The 14,776-nt window shown below is 41.8% G+C and overlaps 1 protein-coding gene across 6 annotated transcripts in view; it reads left to right on the top strand.

Moving 5' to 3' along the window:
- Positions 1–14,776, top strand: part of LOC119161011 (solute carrier family 53 member 1) — a 264,235-nt gene that overhangs the window by 134,936 nt on the left and 114,523 nt on the right. For all 6 annotated transcript variants that reach the window (XM_037413324.2, XM_037413322.2, XM_037413323.2 and 3 more), the window contains exon 10: positions 13,877–14,077. In XM_037413324.2, coding sequence (XP_037269221.2) covers positions 13,877–14,077 — 201 coding nt within the window. The remainder of the gene's footprint in view (positions 1–13,876; positions 14,078–14,776) is intronic.

The raw sequence follows: 14,776 nt of genomic DNA on the forward strand, positions 1-14,776 counted from the left end.
CCACACTGACCATGCAAATACTATAGGTAGCGAGAGAACTGCCCTTATGGGAATTAGTAGTGTGCTTGTACTGCACGAGATATGTCATACAGCTACAGTCCATTGACCGTGCTAATGTGTTTTGCATACTTTTGCAGTTCTTAATGCATCTGATGACATCATTCTTAAGGGGCGTTCATTCTTAGCTCAATAAAGCTACCAAGATATTTTTGCAACTTTGATGAGTTGTAGAAATGGAATTAACGTGCCCAGATATTCCTGGAGTGGGAATGGGCTGTTTTTTTCATTCCGATGAATTGAAAAGATTGGAATTATGGCAAGTTATAATTCCGCGTAATGGAAGAGGAATAGAAAGGAGGCGCCCATTCTGCAACACTGCGAGGGACACCACAATGCCGATGTCACAGTGGCTCTTGTGGCCGCGTTTGTGCGACGTACCATTGTACATAACGACCATGTCGTGCCCACTAACCCCTCTCACTGTGAGCTCCCTCGACCTCGCAAATTTGGCGCAGATGGCATCCACTGCCGCATCACGAACTTTTCTGCTGATGACTGTGGATGACTTATGATGCATTGGCTTTTGCAAACCATGAATTGATGGAAATCGGAGCAGCTGTTTATAGCCCATTCCTACAGAGCGTGCCACCACAACAATGTCCACGTTGACAGCGTAGCTATCGCACAGGCTCGGTTTTATTCATTCGTAATGGAGATGAGCACACGAGAAAAGCGCTGTTCAGCTACGCTGCTCGTTGAGACACGGACCCTGCAAGTAGGCTTCACTGCACATACAGGCACGCAATGGCCAATGGTGGTTCCCGGCTCACACCACGTGATTGAAAAGCCAGTCCCAGCGCTCGAAAAATGCAGCAAAAGCATGCTTCATGGGGAAGCACGTGCGCCCATGCTTCTTTTTATTTTTGTGGCAGCCTAGTTTCGAGGACCTCTTTCGAAAGGGCCGTTCACCCCACGGCCGGCGCACGCTATTCCCCTTTCCAGGCTTGAAAAACGGGTTGCCCTCTCTCTTCGAAGGAAGCAACCCTCATTGGGGAGAGGGAAATCGTGAGCTTGGATAAAGTGAACATGCAGACTGCGAGACGCTTTCTTGCACTGACCACCACACAGGAAGGACGACCCCCGAATTTCTCCGCGAGCTAGGGGGATTGAAGACAAAAGGCATAAGCGTATACCCTTTGCTATCTTCCTAGAGCAGACAGTCCCTCTACGCGACTTTTACATAGCAATAAAGTGTTGTTTTTGTTGACCCAGCCTGTTGCCTTATTCGCCCGAACCTATCATAGCTATGACAACTCGAGCTACAGGCAGGGGATGTTAATTCGGCACAGTACGGCTGTGTGTGGGTGGAACATTAGCTAGGCTTCTACACCAGTCATGCATAGGGCAGACCCCCTGCACTTTTTATTATTGCTTTCGCTGCAGCAGCACGGGAAACCATCGTTATTTGAAGAGTTAGGCTCGGCTCTTCGCCTCATGCGATCGACAAAGGCGAGCGGCGACGCATTATCAGCGGCAAGGTGCTCGAAGACTGCCCACTTTTGGCCTTTTAAAAGGAGCCACCTTGTGCTCTTTAGATGCAATTTCACAGCAATTTCAGTTGAGTCTTAACATATTTTATTTTTTTAGATTAGTAGAGGTACTAATCTTATCAAAGCAGGTGAAAATGAAAAATCGCAAATTTTTTAGAAAGCCAACGTTTTTACACCTGCATATCTCATTAATATGGTACTGCAGTCTCTTTTAGTGATGAAAGCAACCTTAAGTTTGACAATTTAGAAGTTTTTATTCAGGTATAGGAAGAGAAAAAAGATTAGACATGTATGTGCCTTCCATACTGTCATTTCTTTTTCTTACATTATTTAATGCAAACACTGCGGAATCAGGGCGTAGATGAAGTATATATAAACATTCTGGAAGAAATCTACAGGGGATCAACTGCTACCATAGTGCTTCATAAAGAAAGCAACAGAATACCAATCAAGAAGGGTGTAAGGCAGGGGGACACAATTTCCCCAATGCTATTTACCGCGTGCTTACAGGAGGTTTTCAGAAGCCTAGAATGGGAACAGTTAGGGATAAGAGTCAATGGAGAATACCTTAGTAACCTGCGCTTCGCCGATGACATTGCATTGCTGAGTAACTCGGGGGACGAATTGCAACTCATGATTACGGAGCTAGACAAGGAGAGCAGAAAGGTGGGTCTTAAAATTAATCTGCAGAAAACGAAAGTAATGTACAACAACCTCGGCAAGGAGCAGCGCTTCGAGATAGGTAATAGTGCACTTGAAGTTGTAAAAGACTATGTCTACTTAGGGCAGGTAATAACCGCAGAGCCGAACCACGAGACTGAAGTAACTAGAAGAATAAGAATGGGGTGGAGCACATTTGGCAAGCACTCTCAAATTATGACAGGTAGTTTGCCACTATCCCTCAAGAGGAAGGTATATAACAGCTGTATCTTGCCGGTACTTAGCTACGGAGCAGAAACCTGGAGACTTACAAAGAGGGTTCAGCTTAAATTGAGGACGACGCAGCGAGCAATGGAAAGAAAAATGGTAGGTGTAACCTTAAGAGACAAGAAGAGAGCAGAGTGGTTTAGGGAACAAACGGGGGTTAAGGATATCATAGCTGAAATCAAGAAGAAGAAATGGACATGGGCAGGGCATGTAGCGCGTAGACAGGATAACCGCTGGTCATTAAGGGTAACTGACTGGATTCCCAGAGAAGGGAAGCGGGTTAGGGGGAGACAGAAGGTTAGGTGGGCAGATGAGATTAAGAAGTTTGCGGGTATAAATTGGCAGCAGCAAGCACAGGACCGGGTTAACTGGCGGAACATGGGAGAGGCCTTTGTCCTGCAGTGGACGTAGTCAGGCTGATGATGATGATGATGATGATGATGATTTAATGCTTATGAGAACTTCTCGGATTGCAGCATTTTGCTTTCGATATTTCACATAAAGAATGTGAGATTTTTTTCTTTCAAGCTTAAATGGGGAATAATATGGCACTGTGATCACTTTTGATGAGTGAAGCAACTTTAAGCGTGACTATTTAGAAGTTTCTTTTTAGGTATTGGATGAGAAAAAGATTGGATATGTATGTGCCTCCATATACTGTCCTCTCTTTTTCTTACATGGAAAGTCGTTTTAGCACTGATGGGAACTTTTCAGCGTACAGCATTTTATCGATACTCCATGTAAACTATACAAGATGCTAATTTGTCCGTTCTGTATACAGTACTGCGACACAATATTGATGAGAACTAACAGACAATGATTGCAAGAGAAGTACGAGGGATTGTTGTCGGAAGTAATTGTAATGTAAATGTGAAGAAAGAAAACTGGATGAAAAAAATTACTTGCCATTGGCAGAATCGAAGGTTTCCAGTGTTATCTTTTTGTCCACTTTTTTTTTCAGATTTACATTACAATTACTTCTAATAACATCCCCTATACATCTCGTGGCATCATTCTCTGTTAGTTTTCATTAATATCATGGCTAACAAAGAAAACGAGCCCTTAGATTTACTCTTTCCTTTATAGTATTGCAAGCCATAGGACTGCAGGTGGGCCACTCTTGGGCCCACTCATTAAGGAGCCTAAATCATCTTCCAAGCGCGTGTCACTGTTATGCAGGCTGTGGTCAAAGGCATTCTTTGCCAACCTGCAATGACACGTGCAAAAAAAAATGGTTCTCTGTGTACTTCAGTATAGAAAATAAAAATTCAAATGAAGTTAGTGGTCAGGACCTTAGTCGTGCACATTCTTGTGCCTCTAGCCCTGATCTTTTTGGTTTTTTTTTGTTAGAAAAACTAAAAAATGTGTGAATTGAAAAAAAAAAAGAAAACATTTGCATTCTTTCTTTCCTGGTGAAAGATGCAGCTTCGTTCATGGCCACAGTAGTCACATTTTGATTATAGCGATGTGATAGAGGCCCATGTACTGTGCTATGTCAGTGCGCGTTTAAATGCTCAAGGTGGTAGTATAAAATTTCGGAGCCCTTCACTACAGCTTTTTTCAGGGGCGAAGCTCCTCTAACCCCGTATTCAGAAACGCTGCTTGACTTGAACATGACTTGCCACTGACTTCAATGCAGCACAAACACATTTTGAACGCGCTGTCTTTAGGCGGTGCCAAAGCAGCACAAACGCAGAGACGCGTTTCAAACGTGCAGCATTCAAGGCGGTTTCAAGTCAAGTTGAAGTCAAGGAGTGTTTCTCAATACGGGGGTTAGTTTAACCTTGTCCTGCATCAGGCATAACTGGCAGTATCAGACTGACAGAGAGAAGGATGGGCGCACTGATGGATGGAAGCATGGACAAAAGCATGGACGGACGGATGGACGGATGAGTGCATGGACAGACAGACAGATGGACAGATGCTTTGCCCTACTCATCATCATTCACTCCGTTGATATGCTGTTCTGTTTTATCATTTTGTTGTGGTTTTAAAATCCCCAAGAGAGAAGGCAGAGAGAAATAACCATGTTGTGTCCGGCGAGCCATGGGGTTGGGCAATACACCGCCTAGGCATCGGCCATGAGCTCTTGGGCTCTAGCAGCACCTTCAGCTTACTGGATGGCCCAAAGCTGATATTCAGGAGTGAGCTGAGCAGTGCATCCACCCACTATGGGCAGTCACAGAGGTTGCATCCCACTGGGCGCTTCGTTTATGTTTCCATTATGTCTGTCCTAAAAGTTATTACATGTGTATTTGAAAAAAAATATGCAGAGTTGTCACTTATTGAAGAATCGATTACGTAAAAAAACTGCTCTTCGACTGCATCCATGAGTGTCAGTATATAGCGAGTACAATTTTAGTGCATCTGAGCACATACTTTGAAAGGGCCAGATGATTCAGAAAACCTGCTGTTTTTGTACAAGGACATCCAAATTTTGGCCTTTCTTGCTGGATCCTGCGATGTATATTATTCTGATCACACGAATTGCTGGTGCAGTTTAGTGTCACTGTTTGTTTCCTTAAGTATATTCTTTTTTTTTTCCATAAAAAAGGGAAGATAAGTTTATCTGACATAGACTGAAGCACTGTTTGCGAGAGCATCATTATGTTATTTTTATAGCACATCATAATTAGAAGGATCTGCATGTCAGCTGCTTGTGCTTGCTGCTGACTATGTAAAACCTTGTTTCTTTGTCATTGCGAAACAACATATTAAAGACCCTTTTAAAAATTGATGTAATCATTATTGCTTTCAACTTAAAGTGTAAACTAAAGCATTTAGTAGAATGTGCTGGGTTTGCTTCGAACACATTTTTCAGCTTAGTTGCACACATTGTTCTAACATCTTTTTGCCAAATTTTCTTGCATCAAATTTATTGTAATAGCTTTTCATGTACTACATAAATAAGTCAATTAATATTCTAGTGCATTACATGCTGAAACCATGATATGGATGCAAGCCGTGTCATTGCAGGGACTAGATCGATTTCTTACTCCTTCAGTTCTTTATTGCTTGCCTTAATCTAAACATACAGGCTATCGCACACCTAAATATAAGTATGCCGGTGTTTTTCCATCTTGCTGCTATGGGCATACAGGTGCAAATGCTGGAAATCGAACCTGTGTCCTAGAGCTTAGCAGTACAGAAGCTTAACCACTGTGATGCTGGGGATAAAACATTTCAACACACGTACGCACCAGATTTTGTATCTGTGTGAAAGCACAACTCATAAAATAATTATCATCAAAAATTGCTTCTAACATAATGCGGCGGCATGTCTTCATGTGTACTTTGGCTAACGGGGGCATAGCCAGCAAATTTATTAGGAGTAGGAGGGGCATGTGGTGCAACCACCTTTTATGTATGTGTGCATATATATATATATATACACACACACACACACACACACACACGCACGCACATACAACACAGGGCATCCCAAATGTCGTGCACCACAATCGAAAAAAACAGCTACAGCATTACATGATACAGACCTAGTACATATTGTTTCTTGTACACTTGAACAACCATGTCTAATTTTTGTTAATGATAGTAAATAATTACAGATAATTATATTGATAACATTAAAAGTGCTCACATAAATATCAGAATGTTTATGAGGCATGTATGGCCATGTTGAAACGACATCAGTCTGTGCTGCTTCCAACATTGTACTACTAATTACATGCTCATTTTTTTCTAATAATCACGAAAGCCAGTAATACCTGTAAAATAGTACGTACTGCACTCTAATGCGCAAAAAAAGCAGTGCTGGTATAGCTTGTAGGATCGATTCTTGTGAACGTGCCTAAATTATCTCATAAATATCAACAGCGAGTATAGCTTAATATGTAATTTATATGAATTTTGAAGTTTGGTTGCACAAGCCAGTGCCGTATTTTATACCTAATGACCTTAACATCATCTAAGGGGACACAGTGACCCCCAACTTGTGAGGCATCGCCACTGCAGCTGAGCTCCGAGTCACAATTGCCCTTTTGCCGCGCTTGCACCAACAGGTGACTGTTCGGCCGCCGCTCACGAGTATGTGCCCACGGCAAACGTGTGAAAAGTGTGGAAGCCTCAAGAAAGTCGTTGCCACCAGACGACGATAACGATGACAACGATGACAGCAACAACATGGCACAGCACATGTGGCAGGCAAATGAACGCAACCAGACGATGCAGGAAGTGTGGAAGTACGTAACAGTTCTGTGCGCACGCTACATGGCTTGTTCATCTAGCAGCTTATCGTTTTTGGCGCTGTTCCAAACTGATGCTGAGACCAGTCTGTAGTAAACAAACTGTTATTAATTATCTACGGTGCTCTGCGGAAAGCGATGTTATGGCCACTAGCTCTCCAGCAACATATTGCTGGGAAAATCCTCCTGACCAATACTTTTCTGTCAGTACCCATTTATCCTATTGCAGTCTAAAACTCTTCACTTATCTTCCGTACATTCTATTCAAAAGTAAAAAAAATCAAAGCTAAAGTAAAAAGAAAATTACTGCTTAGTCTTTTAGGAATTGTGCATAATTAAGCGAGAAAATGTGCGCATTAACCAGGAGAGAGCTTGTCCAGTAGTGCCCGACTATGGACGGCCACAGCTGCAATGCTTTGTTGAGAGGGCCCCTACGATGGACCACAAAGGGTTGAAGGTGTAAGGTACAAGGGCTAGACTATAGAAGAGAAGACAAAGTACGTGTTGTTGTTTTTTCCTCTGAACTCCTGACAAACCATTATATTCCAAGAAGTCACACTCGAACGGTTACTGTACAAAAAATACCCAATAAAGTGGACATGGAACAGCCACTGCTATAGCTAGAGGCTCTAGCTTGTTAGAAATTTGTGAAAAATTGGAGAATTAACTTTTATTTTCCAAATTTTTTTTGCCAAAATATGGATAAACATGTAGGTGTATCTGAGTTAAATAGTACCTGATTGCAGAATTGTGGAAGGCTAGGGCCTCTAGTCGTCATCAAGCAAGCCCTCTTCATGAACTGCGATGCCCAGGTCTTGCTGACGTGTAAGTGTTTTCGTGGTATTTTTACTTTTTTGGCATGTGACAAACTCGGCGCTTGGCATCACATGCAATAATTTGGTCATGTTACAACCACCACTGCTTGCTGCGTAGTTGCTCTGGGCAGGAATGGAACACCAGATTTAAACACTTTTCTTCTATTGCCCTTAAACACACCGGTCATTGCTGACCAACTCTGTTGACTCGTAAAGGTCTCATGGCAAGACTGGGTGCGTGTAAAACAGGACTCCGAGGAGAATACGAGAGATAAGCACCAACTTAAAATCGAAGTGTATTGAAGAGAAAACCTGCTTCTTATAGTTGGCAAAAACATCACAACAAGACAGCCAAGGATATGCCCTCACATGAACACCCATGAGTGAAACAAAATCGGACAAATTTTAACACCCATGAAAAACGTAGCTTAAATGTCACCAAAGCAAATACCACCAGTAACTGCATCCCAAACGTTATCTGACAGGCTTTTTCAGAAGATAAACATACGCAGCCTTTTACAAACGTAGCAAGGGGAGATTAACACATGTGCCAGTCTCCTTCTTAAGAGACACTGGTCTTAATTTTTTTAATTTTGATTATTTAGGGCTCAAATTTTTAGGTGATACGCATTCCTCACAGCTGAAAACAAATATGCAATTAGTTTTCAGCTGTCACTTCCAGATTTTAATATATTGACTTTTCCATAAACTTACATTCTGCCCACTGTTCAGACTACTTTCTCTTAAAATATTGCTGCAAATTAGGTATGATAGTCTTCTGTAAAGAACAGGAAGTGCAAAGAAATCATAATTTTATTTCAGCTTCATTAGTTCAAGAGTTGTAGTCTTAACAAGTAGATTCATCAGAAATCTGAAACTGTTGCTTAATTATATTACTAATTAAAACTGTTTCTAATAAAATTATTATAATTTTTGTTTTGTTGCACTCATCAGTGTATAAGTTTTCGAATGCTACAAAAATTATCAAAATCTAACTACTGTGGGCAATGGCCTCGGACGTGATGAAAAATGTTGTTTTGAGAAACCGAGAAAAGAAGTTTAGGGGGGGGGGGGGGATGTGGTAAGCACGTATATTCAACAGGTAATGGTGTAAATCAGTGCAGTAATGATGCTAGATGCCACCAGGAGTGTAGTCATCATGCTTCGTGCGCTCTTTTTTCATTGCACGCCAGATGTTTCCAGAGTTTCCATGCATAGAGTTTTATGGTGCTCGCACAGTCCTCGGTAACGTGCACGGCAGCCTTCTATGAAGCAGGAATCATTCCCACTTTCACATAATCTTTATATGTCTTTGCATCTCCGTGAAACATGCAGGGTGAAAAAAAAAAATTCAATTCAACGCAATTTGTCCATTTGATGTGCCGCGCGGACAGTGAGCACGTTGATTACTAAATGGGCCGTGCGCCGCAAAATGGCGAATTGCGCACCGCTGTCTAGCAGACAAATCCCTTGATATTCAATAGGGAACCGGGAACTGTCCCACGCGATAGAAATGCACCAATGATGTGCGAGTATTTGGTTTTTCTTTATTCGCGATAGCTGCGTTGCTAGATGAAAAGCATTCTTCCACAAGGAACAGACAAAAGAATATGGCTTTCAAATGAGACCAAAATGGGCACGCTACTTGGCGTGGTTCGCGGCGTCGAATATGACCATTTTTAAGGTGGTGTCACGAGTGGAAATGGTCACAAAACTGACTTTGAGACCGATTTACTCGACAAATACGCATTACATGGCAATAGCATTTTCGGGACACCTTCTTCAGACCCTATATATTATTAAAAAAATGTTTGAAAAAAATGATTTTTTCGGAAAATTTCCGGCCTTTGAGACTCGTGTGTCCCCTTAATCATGGCAGCTTCAAGTTTCATGGCCACTTGGTGTTTGTGGCTTAATAAAATCTGCCTAAACTCAAAAAGCGGCGTGCAACCATCCCAAACTTTGCAGTGCATAGCCGAGGGGTGTAAGGCATGGCTTTCAAGGAGCTGTGGTGTGCCGTTAGAACTGGGGTCTCAAACTCATCTTGGGCAGTGGGCTGTTTATATTTATTTCCCGCAAGGGCCAAATCAGAGAAGTTAAAAGGAAGATGGGGGAGAGATATTTTATGTACGGGTCATGCCCAAACAAGATTGGTTGCCAGGATGCAGTCTAACAACATGTGGACACCGATCTCCAAGTGAGTAAATCTGTATGGCGATTCTGAAATGCTGTTTTGTTTCACAGTTACTCTTCAACACATGGTAACCACATTGGGGGATTGGGTGCCTCAGGAAAACAATGGTGTAGACCAGGCACGCGTGTGTAGTTGACACACACACTTGTTATGAAAATTTTTTAACTGTAGGACAAACATAGTCATGTGCAGGCTTCGAGTCGCAAGTGAGATGATGGTGGGCCACGTGTTTGAGACCCCTGACTTAGACAAACACAGGAGCAGTGCCCAGTTCGCTCAATATACAACATGCTGTATCAGAATGGCACATTATACACCACCGCTGACTTGTCAACAAACTTTTACAGCAAAAGCTCTTATGAAATCGCAACTAGGGTGCTATAGTTGTTTGCCACCGCTGGTCTCTTGTAATTGTTATCGCTCGAAATAAGAAAGAAAAAAATGGAATAAAAGAAAATATCTAAGATGGAATGGAGTTCAAATCTTAAAAACATTGATGTAACACGTGTGCGATGAATATCTTGGCAAGTCACAAAAAAGTATAAGAGAAACAGCGTTTTCCTAGATGCTGGTCACAGTGTAAATGTGTTGCTTGGCTGCTGACGCAAACATCGTGGGTTCAATCTCGGCCACAGCGGTCACATTTCAATAAAAGTGAAACGTAATGATGCATGTACTGTACACAATGTCAGTGCACGTAAAGAACACCAGATGGTCGAAATTTCTGGAGCCTTCCACTACAGTGGCCCTCATTAACATATCGTAGTTTTGAGACGTGAAACCCCGCATAATACTATTATTACTATAATAACATCTTCTAGGTCTTTATTTTTGAGTTGTCACTAATGCAGCATAGTTTAGTGTCACTTTTTGTATTATTTATTTTAATTTAAATGTATATAGCAAGGTATACATACACATATGAGGGGGCTCATGAAGTTTGTATTATTAGCATGAGGAATGAGAGATAAATAAATGACATTTCATTGTAAATTTGTTATTTATCTTTATAATATCCTCCCAAAGTTACACACTTCTGCCTATGATGCATGGGCTGGTGCAGACCGTTGTAACGGAACTCTTCATCTTCAGCTTTTCATGCTTGAGAAAAAGGTTGACTTGAGCAATGACATCTTTGTTTGTTCTGAAAATGTTCCCTCGTAAGTGCACTTTTCATTCGAAGGAACAGAAAGAAGTCACTTGCTCCGAGATTACGATGTGAACGTGGCGGGTGAGACAAAACTTTCGCAGCCTAAGGATGCTGCATGCTTCGTCGTTACCTGTGCTCAGCGAGCTGAACTTCCCGACGGATTCTGTCATTTTTGTTTTGTTGCCGTAGTGGTATTGCATGGTAATGCGTGTTACAGATTTTTTAGAACAGAAGGGCACCAAGTTGGGCTAGTTTGTTAATGTTCATTCTTGAAAGGTTCAACTGTGCTAATAAAACAAGGACACAAAGGAAGTAAGGGGTGTGCACCTGCTGTCCTTTACTTTCTCTGTTCATTGGGAGCCTTGTTAGAAGAAGGAACCACCTTTGCCAGAGGGGTGTGTGGTAAAGGTCATCAGCTATGCGCATAGGTCGGCGACTCACTCAGACTCGGATCAACCTACGAGTCTGAGGCTGAGTAAGTCTGGGTCTGGAACATTTTGGTGAGTTTGAGTCCAAGTGAGTCTGGTAGAAGAAAATTTTCATGAGTGTGAGTCCGAGTGAGTTTGGCCCAGGAAAATTTTGGTTAGCCTGAGTTCGAGTGAGCCCAAAGTGCTAGACATATTTCTTGGGTGAGTCTGATGAGTTACACTTTCTTTTGCCGACTTATGGTCCTACTTATATGATATTCAGCATTGCTATCAGCCTTACCTGGACTCACGACTACTTTCACATATTACAAACCACTGTCCTTCATACACCATTTCAATGTTTCCTGATAAGAGGGAAGAATAAGTAGGGGGGGGTGTCTTGATCTCCCCCTCGCCAACTCTTCAGGGGAAGTTCTTGATAAGTATGTCTTGCGTTTCATTTCTTCCCAGAAATATGACCTTACTCATAACTCGTATTCCAAAGTACAAATATCATTCGGGGCCAAGAAGAGCACTGATTATATAAAATACTGGCATTAAAGAGCATTGCCAACAGGTTTGAAAAAGTTAATTAAAGCTAACGGACTCGTGAGTGGACTCGCTCACACTCGAATCAAGCCGTGAGTCTGAGTTTGAGCGAGTCCGGCTCAGTAATGTTTTGGTGAGTTTGAGTCTGAGTGAGTTCAGCTGAAGAAAATTTTCGCAAGTGTGACTCGGAGCGAGTCCAAAGCACAAAATATATTTAATAAGTCAGTCTGAGTGAGCTCCACAAGTGTTGTCGATCTCTGCCTATGCGTGCGCTCAATGACATTTTTTATTGACACTGCCCATCTTTTGTTGTGAAACATCATTGCATTTAATCACTGAATATTACTCACTCACTCTACAAGAAATTAGGATACAATGTAAAACAAACCTTTTTGTCCTGAATAATTTGCTTTACTGTCAGACTAGGTCTAGGCTGCAGAAGATAACAAGAGACTAAGTTGCAATGAGTGGCTGTCATCCTTGCCACTTTTTTTCCCTGCACTGCAATACTTCAGGCCAAGCATTGTCAGTTTCGGTATGTTGTGCTGAAGAGACACTATGCATTGGTTTGTATTAATAAACAGACCTTGTGCAGTAATAACAAGGCCACTCTTACCATGAGAAGTGGCTGTAAAACCAGAGAAGGCTTCTCGGCCACCCTGTGCCGGCAACGTTACCTAGCTAAGTGTCATTTAGTCTTTCTTCGTGCTTCGTCTCTGCGCTGTTTTAATATGAACGCAAGCTAACAAGCCCAACTCTTCCTTCTCCTGAAATTACCGCAGCAACTCATTGTCACATCATGGGCTTGAAAACATCTGTTCATGCCTAGTAGGCTTTTATTTGTCATTAACACAGACCACATCACATCTTAAGAGTGCCAAGGATGCTTCAAGAACTCTTACTATGCCTTAACAGTCAAAATAAGAAAGTATACATTGAAATCCATTATCTTGCTCTAAAGTAGAGTTGCTGATGTCTGTGATTTTCGTTTCTCTTGATAGCCAACCTATTGCAGAAAGTCCAAGCTCACTTAGTTTTGTTTTTTGCTTTTTTTTCCTCAAGAGATTTGAAAGTGCAGCATTAAACCTGTTGCGACTTATAAATTGTTCCTTGATTTCAGTTTCACCGTCATAGGTTTGTTATTAGATGATGAAACCTAAGTCAAAGTTTCATTTTTTGAATTTCACACAGAAAACAAAAAAAAAAAATAGTATTTCAGTGTGATATCAGGGATCCCAAAATGCTTCTCATACGCCCATATTGGCTCTGAAAGAGTCCCCAAAACTTGGATGTGGCATTTTCTGAATGCACAGTAATTCATTGTTACATGCAATAATGACATAGGTTAATATGACCTATGTCATGGCATAGGCCAATCAATATCAATGATCTCTCTACTTGTCACCTAATTTATGTTTTCTAGCTTGTCAAGCATCTTTTTGCAGCTGGAGTGGTGTTTTTAGTTTTGTGGAAGGTTAATTTGCTAAGTTAAATTTTTTTTATAAAAGTCATTTTAAAGTGTTTCTTATTGTTGCTGGTTTTGTTGTCCTTTTGTACAGTGCTCAGCAATTAAAAACATCATAGGTGTGCTTGTATGGTGGCTGGTGATATTGTGTGCCATGAGTGAGCACTGGTTCATTGTGTGGCCTCCAAATGCTGTAATGGTAATGTATTATGGAGGCTCTCTTTATTTCAAAGGTAAACATTCAGTCGCAGTCTGCCTGGTTGGGATAGAAAACTGGAGGAAAGAGAAAACTCCAACCAAAATTTATTTTGGGAAACCCGACGTTCTGAGCCTGACTGGCTTCTTCAAGGGTAAGAAGGTCGAAGATGTGCGGTGCTTATATACAATTGCTTGCTGTGCGAGCAAAGCTTGCCATGGCTCATCGGAAGCCCTGTCAGTAGAGGGAGGGCAGTGTCTCTGTGAAGCGATTTATGCTTCTTAGCTTGGTGTGTCCAATGCTCACCAGTGGTAGTGTGCTGGTTTCTGCCCAGGCCAGTCAGTCTTTGAGTTGCTGAATACTGTACGCAGGCAGATGAATAAATTGGAGCAAATGTGTTTACTGGAATTTGTTTCAGATGCCACTCGCTGTATGAACCGGCCAGTGAACCTTGCACTGCGACCTGTGCTCGCATGCCTGCCAGCCTGGTTTCGGTTCGCTCAGTGCCTCCGTCGGTACCGAGACACGCGAGAGGCTTTTCCACATTTGGCCAATGCCGCCAAGTACGCCACCACATTCTTCGTTGTGCTGTTCTCAACACTCTTCAACGTCTACAGGGGTCAGTTCCAGCAGAATTCCTACTGCCGAGTTTCCTTCATTTCTTCAACTTGCAGATCTTTGGTTTGCCTTGTTTGTCAGTGCAACTATGCAGAGGTTTTGGAGCAAGAAAATAGCGAAACAACATTGCGAGTTGGGCCTGCCGGTTACTTTGCGTGTCTGATAATGTCTCTCTGTTGTTCGTGTTTCAGTCACGCAACTTGAAGCATTTTAGAAGGTCCAACCTTGTGTTGGTGTCCAAATGACACGAAGCTTGTTTGCATTAGCCAAGTAGCATCAGTAGCATCTGATACGAGAACAAAGGCAGTGACTTTCTCAATAAAATCAGGCTTACCAAAGTGAATTATAACACAAGTGTAAACACACTCAAACCTTGATATAATGAACCTGGATATAACAAAATATTGGTTATTACGAAGTGGATGAAAACTAGCCTTGTTATATAGTGTTAGGAATAAACCTTTATAAAGAATTTTCGAATATAGCAAACCAACTTTTGTGTTAAGTGCAACTTTGTTATCATGAGGTTTGAGTTACAGGATGCTAATGAGGCCACAGTATGAGCCAGAACCGTATTTGTGGTCCTCAATATCTGTTGAAAGAGTGGAAACATGATTTTGAAAGATATATATCAAAATGTTTATTTGAAAAAGAAATAAGGAAAAAAAGACACGGGGAGCTTGTGGGGGGGGGCCCCTAT

This window comes from Rhipicephalus microplus, chromosome X (genome assembly GCF_043290135.1).
Source record: "Rhipicephalus microplus isolate Deutch F79 chromosome X, USDA_Rmic, whole genome shotgun sequence".
NCBI classification, from domain to species: Eukaryota; Metazoa; Arthropoda; class Arachnida; order Ixodida; family Ixodidae; genus Rhipicephalus; species Rhipicephalus microplus.